This window comes from Macrotis lagotis, chromosome 1, assembly GCF_037893015.1.
Source record: "Macrotis lagotis isolate mMagLag1 chromosome 1, bilby.v1.9.chrom.fasta, whole genome shotgun sequence".
In the NCBI taxonomy this organism is placed as follows: Eukaryota; Metazoa; Chordata; class Mammalia; order Peramelemorphia; family Peramelidae; genus Macrotis; species Macrotis lagotis.
In genome coordinates, this window is record NC_133658.1 from 493,277,751 (window position 1) to 493,298,906 (window position 21,156).

General features: G+C 32.8%; 1 protein-coding gene across 1 annotated transcript in view; it reads right to left on the reverse strand.

Moving 5' to 3' along the window:
• Nucleotides 1-21,156, reverse strand: part of BACE2 (beta-secretase 2) — a 200,894-nt gene that overhangs the window by 4,989 nt on the left and 174,749 nt on the right. The window contains exon 8 of the mRNA XM_074213848.1: nt 13,190-13,358. Within this exon, the coding sequence (XP_074069949.1) occupies nt 13,190-13,358 (169 nt within the window). The remainder of the gene's footprint in view (nt 1-13,189; nt 13,359-21,156) is intronic.

Here is a 21,156-nt window from a genome sequence, read left to right on the forward strand (position 1 = left end):
AGAGAATTACTGTAGTCCCATGGAAGATCAAAACACATACTCAGATGATGACAAAATCGAAGCTTCCAAATCCAAAAACCTCCAAGAGAAATAGAAAATGGGCTCAGACTATGGATAAGCTCAAAAAAGACTTTGAAAAGCAATTAAGGGAGATGGAGGAAAAATTGGGAGGAGAAATGAGTGCAATGCAGAAAAATCATGAAAACCAAATAAACAGCTTGGTGAAAGATATACAAAAAAATACCGAAGAAAATAATATGTTAAAAACCAGTTTAGGTCTAATAGAAAAAGCAAAACAAAAGGCAAATGAGAAGAATGCTTTAAAAAGCAGAATTGGCTAGCTGGAAAAGGAGATTAAAAAAAGCTCTCTGAAGAAAATAACTCCTTCAAATGCAAAATGGAACTGAAGGAAGCTGATGACTTTGTAAGAAATCAGGAAGAAATAAAACTCTTCCAAAAAAGCCAAAAATTAGAAGAAAATGTGAAATATCTCATTGAAATAATAACCGATCTTGAAAACAGATCCAGAAGAAATAATTTAAAAGTTATTGGAGTATCTGAAAACCATGACCAGGAGAAGAGTCTAGATTTCATTTCTCAAGAAATAATACAGCAAAATTTCCCTGAGATCCTAGAAGCTGAGGGCAAAATAGAAATCAAGTGAATTCACTGGTCACCCCCTGAAAGGGATTCCAAAAGAAAAACTTCCAGGAATATTATAGCCAATTCCCAAACTCCTAAACCAAAGAGAAAATTCTAAAAGCTGCCAGAAACAGACAGTTCAACTACTGAGCCTCCATAGTCAAGATTACACAGGATCTGGCAGCATCTACATTAAGGGCTTGTAGGGATTGGAATATGATATTCCCGAAGGCAAAAGATCTTGGTTTACAACTGAGAATCAACTACCCAGCAAAACTGAACATCTTTCAGGGGAAAAGATGGACTTTCAATGAAACAGGGGACTTTCAAACTTTCCCATCAAGAAGACCAGAGCTGAACAAAAAGTTTTAACTCCAAGTATAGGATGCTGGTGAACCATAGAAGGAGTGGAAGAGAGGGACTAACTATGAGAAAGATATGGATAACTCATATGAACTTTCTCATTTATAAGAGCTATTAGAAGGAGCATTTATAGACAGGACATAGGGAGGAGGGAATATAATGGTATGATGTGGTAAAGGGATGGAGTCAGTGGGTGATGGGGGAAAGTACTGGGAGGAATGAAAAGGAGATGAAGTAGCTGAGGGACTTCAGATAAGAGTCAAGAAAAAGCTTTTTCAATGGAGGGGAGGGGGTAAGGCAAGGGGGAATGAGTGAGCCTTCATTCTCATTGGAAATGGCTCAGGGAGGAAATAGCATATACACTTAATAGGGTGAGGAAATCTGTCTTGCCCTGGAGAAGGATTGGAGGAAAGGGACGGGATAAAGGGGAATGGGGGAAGGGAAGGAATAGGTGATAGAACAGAGGGAAGATTGAGGGAGATGGTACTCAGATTCAACACACTTTAGGGCAGGACCAGGATGAAAGGAGAGAGAGAATAGAATGAATGAGAATGGGGAGAAATAGAGTAGAGGTACAGCTAGTAATAGCAACTGAGGGAAAAATATTGAAGCAACTTCTCTGGTGGACTTATGATAAAGAAAGCAACTCACCCCAAAGACAGAGCCTTTGAAATCTGAACACAGACTAAAGTACATTTTCTCTCTCTCTCTCTCTCTCTCTCTCTCTCTCTCTCTCTCTCCTTGAGGTTTCCCATCTTCTTGGGGAGGGGAGGGGGTTTATGTTTATTCTTATGTTTACTCTTATAACATTCAATTTACATCAACGTATGGCATGGAAACAATGTAGAGACTGTTAGTCTTCTGGAGGGTGGGGAGGGAAGGGAGGATGGGGAAAAATTGTAGAATTCAGAGCCTTGCAAAAAATGATGGGTACATATTATTATTGTATATAATTGGAAAACAAATAAAATGTTAAAAATGAAAAAAAGAAAAATCAAAGAGTCAGACACAGAAGAGAAATTGGGGAAAGATATGGGAGTCATAGAAGAGAATCATGAAAAAAAATTGAGTCCTTAAAAATTAGAATTGAGCCAAGCAGAAGTTAATAACTGCATGAGATATTAAGAATCATTTAAACAAAATCAAAAGAAGGGAAAAAATAAAAGACCTCATTGGAAAAACAACTGATATAGAAAAAATAGAACCAGAAGAGTATTTAGTAATTTTTATTTAAGTTTAAGTATTATTACACTACCTAAAAGTGAAAATTTAAAAAAAAGAAAAGAGAACATGGATAGCATCTTTTAAGAAATTATCAAGGAAAACTGCCCTTATATCCTAGAACCAGAGGGTAAAATAGCATTGGAATCTACCAATCATCTGCTGAAAGAAATCCTCAAATGAAAACTCCAAGGAATATTGTAGGCAAATTCCAGAAGTGTCAAAAAAAATACTTTAAGCAACCTGAAAGAAACAATTCAAATAATCAGGAACCACAGTCAAGATCACATGAGACTTAGCATCTTTTAAATCAAAAGACCTGGAATATGATCTTTAGGAAAGCAAAGGTGCTTGCTTGGATTACAGCCAAATACCAACTACCCAACAAATTGAGCACAGTCTTTCAGGAGAAAAAGAGGATATTCAATGAAATAAAGAATTATCAAATTTTCCTGATAAAAAATCTGGAGCTGAGTAGAAAAAAATTAATCTTCAAATACAAGACTGAAGAGAAGGATAAAAAGGCAAACAGGAAAGAAAAAAAACACATATGATTTAATAGGGTTAAACATCCCCACATTGGAAGATACTTGTAATGCTTAAGAATTGTATGTCTATTAGGGCAGTTAAAAGGAATATACATAGAAAGAAGATGAGGACATAAGTTGATTGATGTGATGTTATAAAAAAAATTAAGGAGTGAAGAAAAGAAATGTACTGGGAGAAGAGGAGAGGGGAGGCAGACTAAAGTAAATTATATCACATGAAGAGACACAAAAGATCCATTATAGTAAAGGGACAAAAGGGAGGGGGGTGATCTCATATGATTTGGTTCAAAGAGAGAATAACATGCACATTTAGTTTTAGAAATCTATCTTACCCCATAGGGAAATAGAGGGGATGGGGAAAGAAAAGGGGTGTTTAACAAAAGGGAGGAAAGATAAAGGGAGGTGATAGCCAAAAGAAAACTACTGCTGAGGAGGGACAGTTTGAAAAGGACAGGGGGAGAGAGACAGACAGACAGATACAGAAGGGGGGGAAATAGAATGGAGGGAAAGATACAGGGATTATAACTATGAATGTAGGGGTGGCTAGGTGGCACAGTGGATAGATAGAGCACCCCCTGGAGTTAGAAGTACCTGAGTTCAAATCCACCCTGAGACATTTAATAATTACATAGCTGTGTGGTCTTGGGCAAGCCACTTAATCCCATTTGCCTTGCAAAAAAACCCTAAATAAATAAATAACTATGAATGTAACTGGTATGAATTCACCCTTAACAAGGAAGTAGATATTCAGGGCAGCTAGGTGGTGCAGTGGATAGAGCACCAGCCCTGGAGTCAGGAGAACCTGAATTCAAATCTGGTCTCAGACACTTAATACTTGCTTATGTTACCTTGGATAATTCACTTAATCCCATTGCCTTAAATAAATGAAAATAAAAAAACGAAGCAGATATCAGAGAGGATCAAAACCCAGAATCACACAATAGATAGTTTACAATAAACATTTGAAATAGAAAGACACACACACATAGAGAAAAGATAAAGGAGCAGAATGTATTATGTTTCAGCTGAAGTAAAAACAGCAACAGAGGAAGCAATCCTGATCTCTGAAAAAGTAAAAGCAAAAATAGTACTAATTAAAAGAGATAAAGGAAACTATTTAAAAAAATATTTTATTTATTTTGAGTTTTACAATTTTTCCCTTAATCTTACTTCCCTCCCCCCACCCCCCACAGAAGGCAAGTTGCCAGTCTTTACATTGTAGGAAACTATATCTTGCTAAAAGATATCATAGACAATAAAGTAGTATCAATACTAAACATATATGCAACATATGGAATAGTATCCAAGTTTCTAAAGAAGTTACATATGTATTGGAAGAAATAGAAAGTAAAATTGTATTAAAGGGATGGGGGCATCAATTTGCCTCTCTCAGAACTAGATAAATTTAGTAAAAAAAAAAAAGAAAGACAAGAAATAAGTTAAGGATGTGAATTTTAGAAAAATTAGATATGATAGACCCTGGAGAAAACTGAATGTGGAGAGAAAGTAATCTATCATTTTCTCAGCAGTTCATGGCACCTACACAAAAATTAACCATGTATTAGGGCATAAATATCTCACAACCAAATTCAGAAAAACAGAAATATCAAATGCATCCTTTTCAGATCATGATGCAATAACATTTACATTCAATAAAAGACAGTAGAAAATTAGACTGAAATGATTGACAGATAAATGATCTAATTTTAAAGAACTAATGAATCAAGAAAAATCATAGAAATAAGCAATAATTTCTTCAAAAATAGTGACAATAATGATACAACATATCAACATTTATGGGTTGCATCAAAAAGCAGTACCTAAGGGAAATTTTATATATCTAAATAAAATAGCCAAAAGGCAGATCAATAAATTGGGCACACAATTTAAAAGCCAGAAAAGAAACAAATGAAAAATCCCCCATCAAGCATAAAATTAGAAATTATCAAAATCAAAGGAGAGAGTAATAAAATTGGAAGAAAATCAATGAACTAACAAATAAAACTAAAAGCTGATTTTAGGAAAAACTCAATAAAATAAATCAATTAAAAGAAAGAAGAAGAAAACCAGGTTACCAGTATGAAAAATGTAAAGATAGAATTCACCCACAAAAGAAGAAGATATTGAATCAAAAATTAGGAGATGATTTTGAGGAACTGTATGCCAATAAATCCAACAATCTAAGGAAAATGGATGAATATTTATAAAAATATAAACTGCCCAGATTAACAGAATAGGAAATAAATAACCCCAATTTTATAAAAAAATGAACAACAATGAAACTTCCTAGGTAAAATCCCTAGGACCAGATGAATTTACAAATAAATTTTACCAAAAGAATAATGAATTCTAATACCATATAAACTATTTGGAAAAATAGGCAGAGTCCTACAAAATTTATTTTATTACACAAATGTGCTGATGCCCTAAACTAGGAAGTACCAAAACAGAGAAAGATAATAATAAACAAATTTCCCTAATGAATATTAATGAAAACATTTTAAATAAAATATTAGCAAAGATATTACAATAATTTATCTTCAGGATAATACACTATGACCAAGTAGGACTTATATTAGGAATGCATGACTGGTTCAGTATTTGGAAAACTATCAGCATAACTGACCATATTAAAAACAAAACCAGGGCGGCTAGGTAGAGCAGTGGATAAAGCACTGGCCCTGGAGTCAAGAGTACCTGGGTTCAAATCCGGTCTCAGCCACTTAATAATTGTGTGGCCTTGGGCAAGCCACTTAACTCCATTGCCTTACAAAAACAAACAAACAAACAAACAAACAAAAAAAACAAAACCAGGGGCAGCTAGGTGGCACAGTTGATAGAGCACTGGCCCTGGAGTCAGGAGTACCTGAGTCCAAATCAGGCCTCAGACACTTAATAATTACCTAGCTGTGTGGCCTTGGCCAAGCCACTTAACCCCATTGCCTTGTAGAAAAAACAAACCAAAAAAAAAAAACCCCTACAGAAATCACAAGATTATCTCAATAGATACAGAAAAAGCTTTTGATAACAGTACAACACCCATTTCTAACAAAAACATTAGAGAGCAAAGGAATAATTTGGAACTCTCCTTAAAAATGATAAGATGTCACATTTAGAAAGAATGTTGTTAGGCTGGAGTGCAACCATTACATTGGAGGGTCTTTATAATGTATCCTTTTAGACATACAAGACATTTATACATTTGGAACTTATTTTGGTATATAAGCTCTTGGTCAAAACCTAATTCCTACCAAACTGCAATTTTTCTAGATTTTTTTCAAATAAATATATTCTTGCACAAGAAATTGGGAGATTTGAGTTGTATACCCAAGCTATTCAACTCATCAGCTTTTCAACCTGCAAATTGTTTTGGATGATTATCATTTTATAAAGTAGTTTGAGATCTGTTGCTGCTAGGCCCTCTTCCTTTTCACTGTTTTATTTTTTTTCATTTCCCTTGACATTCTTGACCTTGTCTTCTTCCCAATGAATTTGTTATCATTTTTTTTCACGATTTATAATTAACCATTTTTTAGTTCAAATACTATATCTTCAGATACATACATTAAATATATTATCATTTTTATTATTTCAGCCCAAACCAACCCAAAGAATTAATTGCTCTTCAATTATTCAGAGCTATCTTTATTATATTTATTATATATGTAAAGAATATGTTGGTTGTTATATTTGTTTTGTTTCTGTTTGTAATGTCTCAGTTGGATTCCCAAATATTTTATACAGTTTTGGTTATTTTTAATGGTATTTCTCTTTTTGACTCTTCCTGCTGGGTTTTATTGGATATATTTTTTGAAGGCTATTAATTTATGGGGGTTAATTTTCTAATTTGCTAAATTTAATTTACTAGAATTGCAGCTAATTGTTTTTGACTCTTAGATTTCTGCATACCCAACATCTTCTCTGCAAAAAGTGATATTTTTATTTCCTCTTTGTCTATGCTTCTTCCCTTAAACCCTTTTCCTCCTTTGATCACTATATGTAGCATTTCTAATGCTATATCAAATATTAGTTATGAAAATCTGAATAACTTTGTGGAGGGATCAATTGAGTCAATCAATCTCTCAGTCTCTTTTAATTCTGTATTTATGGTGGCAGAGTTAGATAAATGGGAGAAGAGGGTGTAGTTATTAGACCCTCCACAAACTTTTGATTGCTGGCACTGTTAAAGTGAAATGCTTGTCCAATGACTGAACAGATTGTAGAAGTTGAATCTAGCAATCTTGATATTATTGCTCTAAGAAACCAGAAGATATTGCAAGTATAATGAAGGATAGCTTCTTTTTTTTATTATTATTCTGCTTTTTTCAAGGCAATAGGGTTAAATGACTTGCCCAAGGTCACCCAGCTAAGCAATTGTTAAGTGTTTGAGGCTGGTTTTGAACTCAGGTCCTCCTGATTCCAGTGCCAGTGCTCTATCCACTGCACCACCTAGCTGCCCCTCACAAATATTTCTTGGAGAGAAAAGGAAAGTAGATGATGGAGTGAAGCATTTCATGGAGTATTTGGAATCGCTTATTGATGTACTAATGATAAATATTTGCAGAACAAAGTCACCATAAGAATATTTCTAGCTTATGAAAGAAGATGGCTGATAAAACATGAATAGGGATGTAGAGAAATTCTATAAACAACTTGAGAGGACTCATCAAAGTAAATAAAATATACTAATTCTACAATGTATTTGATTTTTATGCTTATTTTTATATTAATTCTTGGTTTCTTCATTGCAAATGTAGGAAAATAGTAGGATGATAAGAAATATATGGGAAAGCATGATTTACTTAGAAAAAGGAATGACAGATGCCAAAGGTCTAAAAATTCCATTTAAGCTTCATGCTATTGTATCATAAATGTTTTATTCAAGAAAAAAATTGGTGGATACTGCAAAAAAATCAAATAAATAATATTTAACAGACAACATATACTATTACTTATGGATGTATTATTTTTGAATCTGACAATGGACCAAAGACAATGCCAGGCTGCTATGGGTATGCAGTAAGATTCCTCAGGGCTAAGATCACAATATAAATTTAAAAACAAGATGAAAGACTAGCAATAAGAAAGTTATGACACATAATTTAGAAGACTTTAATCCTAAATTATTAAAATAAAAATAATAAATGGCTAATAGAAATTATACTGGCATAGACCAGAATTTCATCATTAGGTTTAATCAATATAAATTAATTGCCACACAAGAGGACAATTTCCTTAATCAGAAAACATCTTATTTGTTAGAAAGGGTTTGATATAAAAGAAGCAGAACTGGGTTAAAAATATCTTATCCATAAAATCTATAAAAATCCTACAAAGAAAGTAATTGGCAATTATAAATAGGAATACCTCATAAAGAGGAGGCAGAGAGTTATTTATTTTAACTCTATATTTAAAATATATTTTTAACTCCACATTTAAACTCTACATTTAAAAAAAAGTAAAAAAAAAAACCAGAATCGGCATTTGGAACTTCATTACATATAATTTGCTTTTAAAAAAGTATATAAGATCAACCTACATAGCATTCAAAGCTACTTTACTTATCTGATCTCTCTACTTTTCTTTTTTTCCATTAAAAATGAAAATGGAAGTCCATAAGGTTTTTAAAAATGCTACTCCTTCCTTTTCTCCCTTCTTGTATAGAGAAGTTGCTGACCTGCCTACTCCCCCACCCAAGTAAGAAAAGGAAAAAAAAATTCCCTTGTAACAGATTACTACATTTGTTGTATCTAAAAATATATGTTTAATTTCTATATCTTGAGTCCATCATTTCTCCATCAGGAGGTAGGCAACTAATTTTATTAATATTACTCTGGAATCATGATTAATCACTGCATTGAACAGAGTTCTCAAGGTTTTTCTTGAGTTGTAGTCACTTGACAATTTCTCCAAGTTGTAGTCATTTTACAATTCATTCAAATCTCTGAAACCATCTTTTTCATGATTTCTTAGGGTATAATAATATTAAATTCATTTACCATAATTGATAGACATTTGTTCAATAGGTAGGCATTTCCTGTGTCAATTCTTAGCTATTAGAAAAGAAGTTGCTATAAATATTTTTATGCATATGCATGCATTTCCTTTTTTTCATCTTTTTAGGATACAGGTTTAACAATGGCATCATTGAACTAAAGGGTATGCATAGTAAAGTAACTTTGTGATTATTGTTCTATATTGCTTTTCAGAATGTCTGGATCAATACATAGCTACACTAAGAGTGCCTATTTGTCCATAACTCTTCCAATAACTTTATATATAACTTTTACTTTTTATGTATAACTAACTTTTATACTTTTCCTTTATTATCATCTTTGCCAGTCTAATGAGAAGTAGAATCTCACTTTTAATTATCTGTAATTTAGAACAGAGTTGTCAAACTTAAATAGAAATGAGGTCATTTATCTCTACATAAGAATCCATATTGGCTACATATTGCCTTAGTTTTAAAGAATAATATTATCAATGTTTTATTGTATTTTTTTGTGTGTTTTCCAATTACATTTTATTCTGGTTCTGGCATACTTAGAAGTGTTGCTAGAATATGTTTGACATCTTTGATTTAGAATATTTTAAAAACATGATTACCATTGTAATGAATTCTTTTGGAAAACTGCTTAATACCACATTGGAGCTACCAAAACCTTACAAACCTCCAGAACTAGCTCTGAAAACAGTCATATGAAAATGTCTGAAACTTGGCACATACCTCTTCACTTACAGGTGAGCAGAACCCAACTTTAAAATAAAGTTTCAAATCTAGAAATAGCCTGGGAAAATGAGAAACAAGTATAAAAAAAAAGGAGTTTTACCATAAAAAGCTACAAAATGACAGAGAAGACCAAGGCGTAAATTCACATCAAGACAATGTAAAAAAATAGCTACCAAAAAAAAGCCTCAAAGAAAAATGCTCATTTGATTCAAACCTAAGAAGAATTCCTAGAAGAGTTAAAGAAAGAGATAAGAATAGTGGAACAAATATTGGAAAAAGAGAAGAGGGTGATGCAAGTAAATGATGAGAAGAATTAATAGATTAGTAAAAGAACAGAAAATACTGAAGAAAATAATATCTTAAAATATAGAATTGGTCATATGGTAAAAAGAGGCACAAAATCTCACTGAAGAGAACCAATCAAGAAAAATCAGAATTGATCAAATGGAAAGGATGATGAAAAAATTCAATGAAGAAAAGAAGTCCTTAAAAAGCAAAACTGGTCAAATAGGGAATAAAAGTATATAATCTCACTAAAGAAAATAATTTCTTAAAAATTAGAAGTTGGTTAGTGGAATCATGCTAAGAGGCACAAGAAATGATAAAACAAAATGGAAGGAGTGAAGACATAGAAGAAAATGTGAAATGTCTCATCAGAAAAATAACTAACTTGAAAAATAAATCAGGAAGAGATAATTGAAGAATTTTAGAACTTCCTGAAAGTCACTATCAAAGAAAGAGCCTAGATATCATATTTCAAAAATTGTCCAGGTAAACTACCCTAGTATCTTAGATACAGAGGTTAAAAAAAGATTTAGCAGTTTCTACATTAAAGGAACAGATGGTTTGGAATATGATATTCTGGAAGGCAAAGGATCTACAATTGCAACCAAGAATAATCTATTCAACAAAACTAAGTGCAATCCTTTAGCAAAAAGTGGAAAATTTTTCCTTCTATCTGTTTAGGATGTCTCTCCATATGTCTAAGACATGCAAATATTTGACCTTCCTTGTTATATGTTGTGGTATTCTAATTGCTGGCAATTGTCTTTGTCCCAATAAAGGAGGGGAGGGAACTTAGGTTTATTTAAGGCTACTAGGTTCATTTTTTTATGTTTATCTAATCTATTAATCAGCATTCTATTTTATAACCAATTACAAGCCATTTTCATGTTTATTGCTCCACAGTATAGTTTGAAATTTTATACTGCTAGTCCCTCTTCTTTGATAATTTTTATTATTTCTTTTGAGTATGTTGATGTTTTGTTCCTTCAAATGAATTTTGTTGTTCCTTTTTCCACCTCTCTAAAATAATCCTTTGATAGTCTGATTGGTGTGGAATTAAATAAAAAATAATTTTGGTATTATTGTTATTTTTATTATATTCATGTGATCTAACTAATTTGTTTCAACTGAAGAAACAATTTCAGACTACAAGTCTATCTTTATAAAATCAAATATATTATAATATCTTTTATATATTTGCAATAGGTATCTTGGTGGAGATGTATTTTATACAATCTGTACAGTCTTTGATATATAAATCTGTAACTATTTTGAATGGAATTTCTCTGTCTATTCCTATTGAGGTTTTTTGGATAATTTATAGGAATGCTGATGATTTTTGTAGATTCATTTTATATATAACAATTTTGATGAATTTATTGGTTATCCAATTTCAACTGGATCTTCACTTTACCTAGACAATCCTTTTGCTTCCTCTTATTTGGCTCTTTAACCCATCATAGTTGGTACTGGAAAGCTCTTTTCTCTTTAAGTCTTCCACATCTTACCTAGACATACTTAAAACTGAGGATACCACTTTAAAATCATTGCACAAACTATTGATATATACCTTACTCTCATATATGATTTTCTTCTTTACTAACTCTGATCAAGAAGTGAAGTTTCTCAATATAGTCAACTTCCCTACATAGATCCTTGAACCTTCTCCCATCTTCGGAAAAATATTACTATTATCATCATTCACCTCTCTCTCTCTCTCTAATCTTTAATCTCTTTATGCCTACTAATTCCTTCATTGTTGCTACCTACAATTATACTCATCTCCCCATCCTTAAAAATGTTCTTAACAGATCTTCCCATTTCTACACTAAATAATCCATATTTGCCCTCCCCTATATAATGGCTTCTTTTTAATCCTCAGGCATCTTGATCTCTCTTTAGAATTTCACAGTAAGCATAATCCCTCTTTTCTTGAATATTCTTTTTCCTCTTTGAACATTGGTGACACTATTCTCTTCTGATTTTCCCTCTTAATTGTCTGATCATTCATTCCTAAGTCTTTGATTAATAACTGTGTATATGCCAGCAAGACTTCTCTCTCTAAATTCTCTTACTTGGTAATCTTATCTGTTCCAATGAGTTCATAAATTATCTCTATGAAAATGACTCCCAGAATTATTTATCTTGCCCTAATCTCTCTTCTGTTCTCCAGTCCTATACCAAGAACTACTTAGTAGATATTTTGGAATGAAGGTCCCGTAGAGACACGTGAAACTTAATGTACTGAAATCAGAACTCATTTTCTGTTTGCACAAATGCATCTCTCAATGATTGCTGAAAGCATTGTCTTAAGGTCATCCTTGCCTCCTAGCTCTTATCCCACTGTCAGATTCTCCTTTTCTCTCCATGATAGCTTCCACATACATCTCCTCTTCATCATCAAATTCTGAATCATCCTCCACACAACTGCCAAAAAGTGACTTTCCTAAAGTTCAAGTTGGATCAAATCATTTTTACTTCCCCCCATTCATTATTCTCCAGTGATTTCCCTCTAAACTTTCAAATCATGTGGTTTGAATTTAAACTCTCTTTCAAAGTGATACCTTATTATTCAAAGTAATACTTTTCCCTTCTTCTTAAACTGTTAATCCTCTACAAGCATTCTATGGTTCAATCATACAGGTCCAACTTGCTATTCCTCTCAAGTAATATTTCATTTCCTTTGTATTTGACATCCCTTCATAGGACTTGTGCTCCATACCTAGAACAATCCTCCAATTCAGAGTATGCCTCATTTCTTTTAATATCTAAATGGAAGCATCACCTTTGTTAAGAGATTGTTCATGGTTCCCTCATTTGCTAGTCCTTTTGCCTCTCCTTTGGATCTCCTTTCTATGTAACCTGTATCATACTATAATGCACATATTTGCTCTGTTAGAACATAAGATTCTTCAAGATAAGGGCTATTTCACCTTTGTCTTTATATCCCTGATAGTTATCACAGTGACTAGACTTGAATACACACTTTATATCTGAACCAAGATTAGTTTAAATGACTTGATATTAGAAGTGTTTCATTTTTATCCTGTAAGGAAGTGAATATGTATGCTTGTTCTCTCCCATTTCAATAACTTCATATTCTTTGTTTCTCTATATTCTCAGAAAATATAACTTTTGGAAGAACCAGGAACCAGAAAGCTCTTTATATTCTAGAACAAGTAGTCAAAACCATATTTCACAAAGGTAAAATTTGAGAGAGGTAGGAGAAGACTTACACTATAAGTTGATTCAAGACAAAGTTGAAGAAGTCAACTATACTGTAAAATAGTACCATCAAAATGATTTGGTACTAATTTGCCAGTTAGCAAATTTATAGAAATGTTTTTAGCAAAGATAAAACTAACTTGAGCAATTAGATAATTCAAAAATTTCTTACCTGCACAGGAACTCAATGCAAATCCTATCCTCTTCTGAGCTCTATCAAACACAACATAGAAACCTTCCATGACTGTAGCACCAATTACCAGAGCATTAGTAGAAGGTGAGATACCAAAACGGTAACATTCATAATTTGAATCAGTTCCCAATATAGGAAGAATATAAAGCTATAATATAAAGGAAAGTAAAATACAAGAAACCGTATTAGTTCATTAGTAACAGAAAATTCACTATATATACATATACATATATATATATATATATATATATATATATATATATATATATATATAAACACTATATAAGTTACTGGGGAGAGTTATTTTTTAAAATTAAAAAAACCATCATTTCACTATTTCCTTTATTCCAAACAATTATTTTCTCTCCCATTTCCCCTTCCTACCAATGAATAATGAAACAAAACAAAAGATAAGCTGCACAATAAATATGTACAGTAAAGTAAAACAAATTTTCACATTGACCATTTCCAAAAATGAAAGTTTCATTCCTCATTTTAAGTCTTTCACTTTTCTGACCAGGGAAGTGCCTAGTGTATTTGATCTTCAGTCCTCTAGAATTAAATTGGTCATGTGTATTTTTCAGAGTTCTAATCTTTCAAAGTTGTGTTTCTTTATAACATCATTTTAAAAATTGCTCTCCTAGTTCTGTTTACTTTGTTTTGTATCAGTTTACAGAAGTTTTCTCAGTTTGCTCTTAAAATATCTATTTAAGAATTTATTATGGCATAATAATATTCCATTTTATTTGTATGCTATAATTTATCCATCAACCAATTTGTGGACATCCCCTGAGTTTCCAGTATTTTTCTACTTGAAAACATTTTTTTGTTCACATGGTTCCTTCTCTCTCTCTCTCTCTCTCTCTCTCTCTCTCTCTCTCTCTCTCTCTCTCTCTCTTTCTTTTTCTCTCTCTCTGTGATATAATCATAATAATATTATAGTTGGATCAATGGGTTTGTTCAGTTTGAGAGCTTTGGGGGCAGAGTTCCAAATTATTTCCAGAAAAACTGAACCAAGTGACAGCTATACCAACAGTGCATTACTATTTGTTTTCTCATAAGCCCTTCAAAATTTGACATTTTCCTTTTTTATCATCTTTAGCAATATAATACAAATATGAGAGTTGCTTTAATTTGAATTTTCTTAATTATTACTGATTTGGACTATTTTTCTGTACATGTCTATCAGTAGTTCAGATTTTTTACCTTTGAAAACTGGCCATTTTTATCTTTTGGCCTTTTATAATTTGGAAATAGTTTATAAATTTGAATCAGATCTTTATACATCTTTTCTCATTTAACTGTTTCCTTATCATTTTAATTGCCTTGGGCTCATTTGTACAAAACTTCTAAATTTCACAAAATCAAAATGATTAATTTTCTTTCTAGTGATTTCCTGATCAAGAAAAATTTCAAAGAAATAAGACAAACAGAGATCTTAACATCTATAAGCTGATTGACTGAATGTTATATCCATGGTTAGGTAACTCTGGATTTGTCCCTTGAGTCCTTAACAACCTTCTCCTTATCATTTTTTTTATAAGTACTGATCAAGTGGAAAGCTTGGGAAATGGATATTTCCAGATTTGAAAGTTACCTCCTCTTAAGTACCAGTCAGCCAAAGTGAGATTTCCATAACAAAATCCTTTAAGAGAAAAAAGATTATCATTGACAGGATCACCTGAATTTGAAAGTCTAAAAAAAAGTCATGCTCTGACTCAGTAGGAGTTCTCTTCCTTATAAAATCCTATGATAATTGTTGAATTTCTAGTATAGTATGGTCTAGGGTATGTGAAATAGCTGCTCTGCTATCTCACAGAAAAGTGTGTGAATATACATACCAGACACCCAGGAAGCCACATAGGATTGTGGCTATTTTTCTGATTCTGTTTCACCCCTAAAATAATCCCAAAAATAAAACCTAGTTATTTCTAATGTTTATGGTCTTCCCAGAAGAGGGTAACAAATTTCCTTCTCACAAAGGTAGGCATTGTACAACATAGGGCTCAAGTATGAGAGATAATATATTTTCTTTTTCACTCCAAAAAGTGCCTAAGAAACAAAGTACTCTAAGCTGCCCATAGACAATTGGGAGATTACTGTAAGAGCCCACACAATCAGATATTTATTTATGCTTCTTTTCTATGAAAATTCCTGAGCAGAATATGATAAATGTCAATGAAAAAACTGTGATTCTTTTTTTTTTTTTTTAGGTTTTTGCAAGGCAATGGGGTTAAGTGGCTTGCCCAAGGCCACACAGCTAGGTAATTATTAAGTGTCTGAGGCTGGATTTGAACTCAGATACTCCTGACTCCAGGGCCAGTGCTCTATCCACTGCGCCACCTAGCCACCCCTAAAAACTGTGATTTTTTAAAAAAAATTATATTTTATTCAACTTAAATGCCACTGAAACTTATTTAGCAGTCCAAAAGTATATTCCAGGCCTTCTATATATGCACTTTATTTTATTTATTTATTTTAGGTTTTTGCAAGGCAAATGGGGTTAAGTGGCTTGCCCAAGTCCACACAGCTAGGTAATTATTAAATGTCTGAGACCAGATTTGAACCCAGGTACTCCTGACTCCAGGGCCGGTGCTTTATCCACTACGCCACCTAGCCGCCCCAAAATGCAGTTAATTTTGAAAATTTATTTTGTAGCTTGCAACTCTGCTGAAGGTATTAATTTTCTCAATTGGTATCTTGTTGATTCTCTAGGATTTTCCATAATATCATTAGAAAACATTTCCATTTTACCTATTTATAGTCCTTTCTTTTCCTTCCTTCCTTCCTTCCTTCCTTCCTTCCTTCCTTCCTTCCTTCCTTCCTTCCTTCCTTCCTTCCTTCCTTCCTTCTTCTCCTCCCCACCTTTATCTGTTCCTAGCATTTCCAGAACCATGTCAAATAATAGTAGAGAGTGGGCAAACTTACTTTCAATAAATACTCCTATATTTATTGAAAACATTTCTAGTGTATTCCCACTGCATATGATGTTTGTTTTTAGTATTAGGTAGATGATTTTTATGATAGTTAAGGAAAGTCTTTATGCCTATATTTTATGGAATTTTTATCCTAAAAGAATTACATTCGGTCAAAGGATTTTTCTACATTTATTGAAATGATCAAGCAGTTTTGGATTTTTTTAATTTTGAAAAGATTGTGTTGATTATTTTCTCAATGTTAATCAATTTTTATATCCTTGGTATAAATCCCTCTTGGTCATAATGAATGATTTTTTTTAAAGAAAATCACAGTAGTTTATTTGACAAGTTTTTGTTTAAATTTTTTTGAATCAAAGTTCATAAATGATACTGGCTTATAATTTTCTTTATCTTTTTATTTCCCTGGTTTAGGTATTAGAAATATATTTGGCTCATAAAAGGATTCCATTAAAGTGTTTTCTTTCTCAATTTTAGAAATTAATCTGTTAATTTTGGGTAATAACTGTCTTGAAAAGTTTAATAGAATTTTTTCCTTTGGTAGTTCCTTTACAGTTAGAGTTATTTAGTTTTTCTTAATTTGCATTATTTAAGCTCTATATCTGGCCATCTGTTAATTTTAGCATTTTATATTCTTGAAGGTTTTCCTTTTTTCTTTTGTACTCTCCATTTTGTTATGCTATAACTATGCACAACGTTTTTTGATTATTCTTTTTGTTTTGTTGTGATTTCATCTTGCTCATTTGCTATTTTATTGATTTGATTTTGGGCTTTCTTCATTTCAGTTAAGTTAGCCTAAGTATCAATTTTATCAGACTTTTAAAAGAACAAAATTTTAGTTTTATTAATCATTTTTCTATATATTTTTTCTTTTAAATTTATCTATTCTAATTTTTAATATATTTTTTCTTGTGTTTATATTAGTTTTATTTGTTTATTTCCAATTTTTAAAAATGTATATGCAGTTCATTAACCCTCCTTTTTTGTTTTTGTTAATATGTTTGTTTGTAAAGATATGTTTTTTCCTCTTGAAGACTGGTTTAGTTGTATCCCAGCAATTTTGGTTTACTATTTCAACATTACTGTTTTCTTTTACATAGGTATTATTTCCATGATTTTTTCTTTAGCAATTAGAATTTAGGTTTTGATTATTAAATACTCTATTCTATCCATTTGGATACTGTATCTTTTGTTTATGGTCCTTGAACTAATTTTCTATTTTATTGTAATATGGCCTACAAAGGATATATACAAACCATTTCTTCCTTTTAATTTTTTTAGCAATATCTCTATGCTTTAGAGATGTTCAAATTTTCTAATAGTTCCATGGGGTCTGAAAAAAATGTGTGTTTTTTTAGTTCCACTTAGAAGAAAACATAAAAGCAATCCCCCATTCTCCCCCGCAACTCCCCATCTTCTCAGTGTTTCTTATAAAGACACGGATTGAAAGTGTCTGTTTTCTTGTCCAATTTGTCGCTCTTTTTCATTTTAATGGAGTGTATAATCCCTTCACATTTATAGTTGTGAGGTTTATATTTTCCTCTATTTTTTCAATTTATGACGTGTTCTCCTCCTCTTTAATAAATTGTGTTCTTTCACTCATTTTACCTTAGCCATTTTTAAGATGTTCCTTTCCCCACTGGCTCTTTCTTTTCAACTCTAAACCCACTTATCTCATTTATTACTTTTATCCTTTTGGGGTTTTTATTAATTATGTTATCTCTCTTGATTTTTCCTGTTTATATAATTCTAATCAAGTCGATTCCCCTTCTTTCTTCCCTTTCAAAGTAGTCCTGTTCATTAGGATTTCTTAATATTTCATTTCTTTCTTACTTTTTTTTGCGATGGAGGATCTTCTTTTCTCTCCTCATTATTTATCGTCTCTTTCCATCTATTCTAGACCCTCAATATCTGATATATGACACCTGCTAATATTTAATTTCTCTCCTTTCTCTGTATTTTCATGCTATAAAAGCATTCAAGCTATACATTCTAAACTGTCTCCTCTAGGCAGTTCCTAATACTGCTTTATATAGTTTGTCCTGTGGATTCCCTTTTCCCACCTTGTCTCACTCCCAGAACCATGCCAATTTTTTAAAGGTATCAGAGAGGTCCCAAGGTAGGATCTTTACCTTACCACACCTTCATTATATAGCTCACCACTGATAGTATCTTTCCTTGGTTACTTTTTCCTTTCCATTTGCCTCAAAATAACCTCCCTAATTTCATGCTTTTCTCTCTCTCCAGGTTCCAGTTAACCCAGGGAGTTCCAATTTTCTTCTTCCCATCCCCAGGATGTGCAGACTTTTCAAAAACTAAATCACCCAGGCCACAGCTAGCACAAGGTACTCATTGTTGTAGGACAGTACCTGGCAGAGAGTAGGTACTTAATAAATGCTTATTGATTGACTAATCTCCTTGCATAGACCATTTCTCTTTACTTAAAGAAATACTCATCAATGGCACCTCCTCCTACCCCAAAGTCAGACCTCCTTCTTTCCTTTTACATTCTTTATCCCCACTTCTTCACTCATTCCCCAGTATACTTCTATTTTTTGTTTGAATTTATTTTTTCTTTCATATATATATATGTAATGATTTCCTCCAAATCATATTTTAAAACAATTTTAGTCTTTTAAAAATTTTTTTTCAGTTCCAAATTTTATTCCTCCCTCCCTTCCATTCTATTCCCTGAGATGGTAAGCAACTACATATTGAGTATACATATGCAATCATGTAAAACATTAACATGTTAAACATTCTGTTAATTAAGACTCAAAAGGAAAAGATTTAAAGTGAAAAAAAGCATACTACAGACTGTATTCAAACAATATTAATTCTTTCTCTGGAGGTAGATTGTATGCTTCATCATTAGTCCTTTGGTATTGTCTTGGATCACTGTAGTCACCTCCTCATTATTAGTTCTCAATTTGACTCTGGCACTTTATTCTTCTCCCTCCCCAATCTTACTTCACCCCCTTTCATGTACTCTACTATGCTATAATGTACTTTCATAAACAAAACAAAAAAAGTCCTCCCAAAACCCCCAAAGCATTGATTCACCTGTAAGCAAGTTTTTGCGAAGTTCTGTCTCATGTCTTCTTCACTGTTATCTCTGCCAGACTTTCAACTTCTTCACCCTTTTCTCTTTGTGTACATTTTGAAATAAATTCCTTACTGGTCTCTATTTGCTGTCATTTTGCTGCTGCTGTCCTTGGCTGCTCTATTTATTCACTATTCCTGCATTTCTGTGTTTGAAATCTCTAGTTCTTCCCCCCCCCCCCACTCCAAAAATGCTTTAGCTGCCTTTTATTATTGAATGTCTAACTTTTTTTTTTTCAGGGATGAGATTCACAGTCTAGGTTACCCTGGACTGCATCCTGTGCTTCATTGTTCTTCAGAGCAATAAACTTCATTTCTTTCTATGTTTTCTATTGGGTGCAGAGTAGTCTTTCTTGATTTGAATTTCATTTTCTTAGTATTTGAGAATATTTCTCCTGCTCACTTGCAGAATTTGTTAACAATTGGATTATTAAATTTAAACACTATGAGTCTTGCATTTGGCAGCCTTGAGTTTTTTTCTTTTATGGGGGGGTGAGTAATATATGAATGTTTTCAATTGGTACTTTATTTTCTATGTTCAGAAATTCCGGCCAGCTCTCTTCTATTATTTTCTCCATTATGGGGTTAAGAATTTCTTGTTCTGTAATGTTCTTGTAGGAAATCTAGGATCCTTTGGTTATCTTTACATATTCTGACTTCCAGAGCTTTTGCTTGCATAGAGTGCATGTTTTCTTTAAATACCATTGTTTTCTGATTCTCTTATTCTAGATTATCCTTCACTTCTATATATTTGCATTCTCAATCTATTATTTTCTCTTTTGTTTCTTTGGTAAAACTTGCCATCTCAGATTCAAGTTTTTCTCCCCTGCTCATTATTTTTGATGTGCAGTTCATAAATTCTGTTTTCAAAATTCCCATTTGTCTTTTGAGTTACCCAGGAACAATTGTGCTTGCATGTTCTTCTCACATTTCCGCAGGGTCTTCTGTCATTAAGTACTGGATCTTTTTTGTTTGCTTTGCTTATTCACAGGTGCTTAAAGTTGCATTCCAGATTTGGAGTCATATTTCCTTTCTTTGATTATGTCTTCCCTATTGGTTTATCAGCTTGTCTTTTAAATTTATGAATTTTTTCCCTCCTAGGATCTTTGGTAATTTCAGTCTCCCTCACCCAACCTCAATTTTTCCTCATTTGCTTTCTGACATTATCCCCTCTGATGGTGGTTTCCTTGGGGGATTTAACCTCAAGCATCTTAACCTCCTTCCATGCTGGGCAATTCAGGTTCACCAGCCAATGTCTTTTCCACAAGTGACTTTTGAAAGGTCAGAGTTGACCCCATTTATGTTTTTTCCTTCACTTTAATAGGGTACTGCACAGTCCCTGCCTCCCCGATCCCTCACAGAAGATGTCTGTCCTAGTATCCTGTCCCTTTTTTCCAGTTTGGTTCTTTGACCCAACACTGATAACTCAGAGAGCAGCCTCTGTGCAATTGAGTTACACTAGCCTGGTACCTGTAGTTCTGAACTTTGTAGCACTGGTACTATGATGATATGTGTCCTAAAGGATGCCAGTTATACTGGATATCTATTGCAGTCCAAAAAAATTCTGAAACTTGAAGCTGGGATCTCCATGGCAATGGAAAAAGGGAGGGGAAATCAGGGTATAGGTATGAGTTTTGTTATAAGCCTAAGTCTGGTCCTTGTTTGCTGGTGCATCTTTTCTGTTGGTAACAACAGTATGGAAGCTGAGGGAGAAGTGCTGAGTGAGCTCAGGGTCAGTGAACATCAATTCATGATTTTTTAACCTTTCTTTGCATTGTTGATATGCTAGACCATGGAAACAGCTGAAGTTGCTTTATCTTTGGCATGTAATTTTTTTTTTAGTAAGACTGGAGAAGTTTTAGGGACCAGAAAAATTTTTAGTCCCCCATCTTGGTGCTCATGTGATCC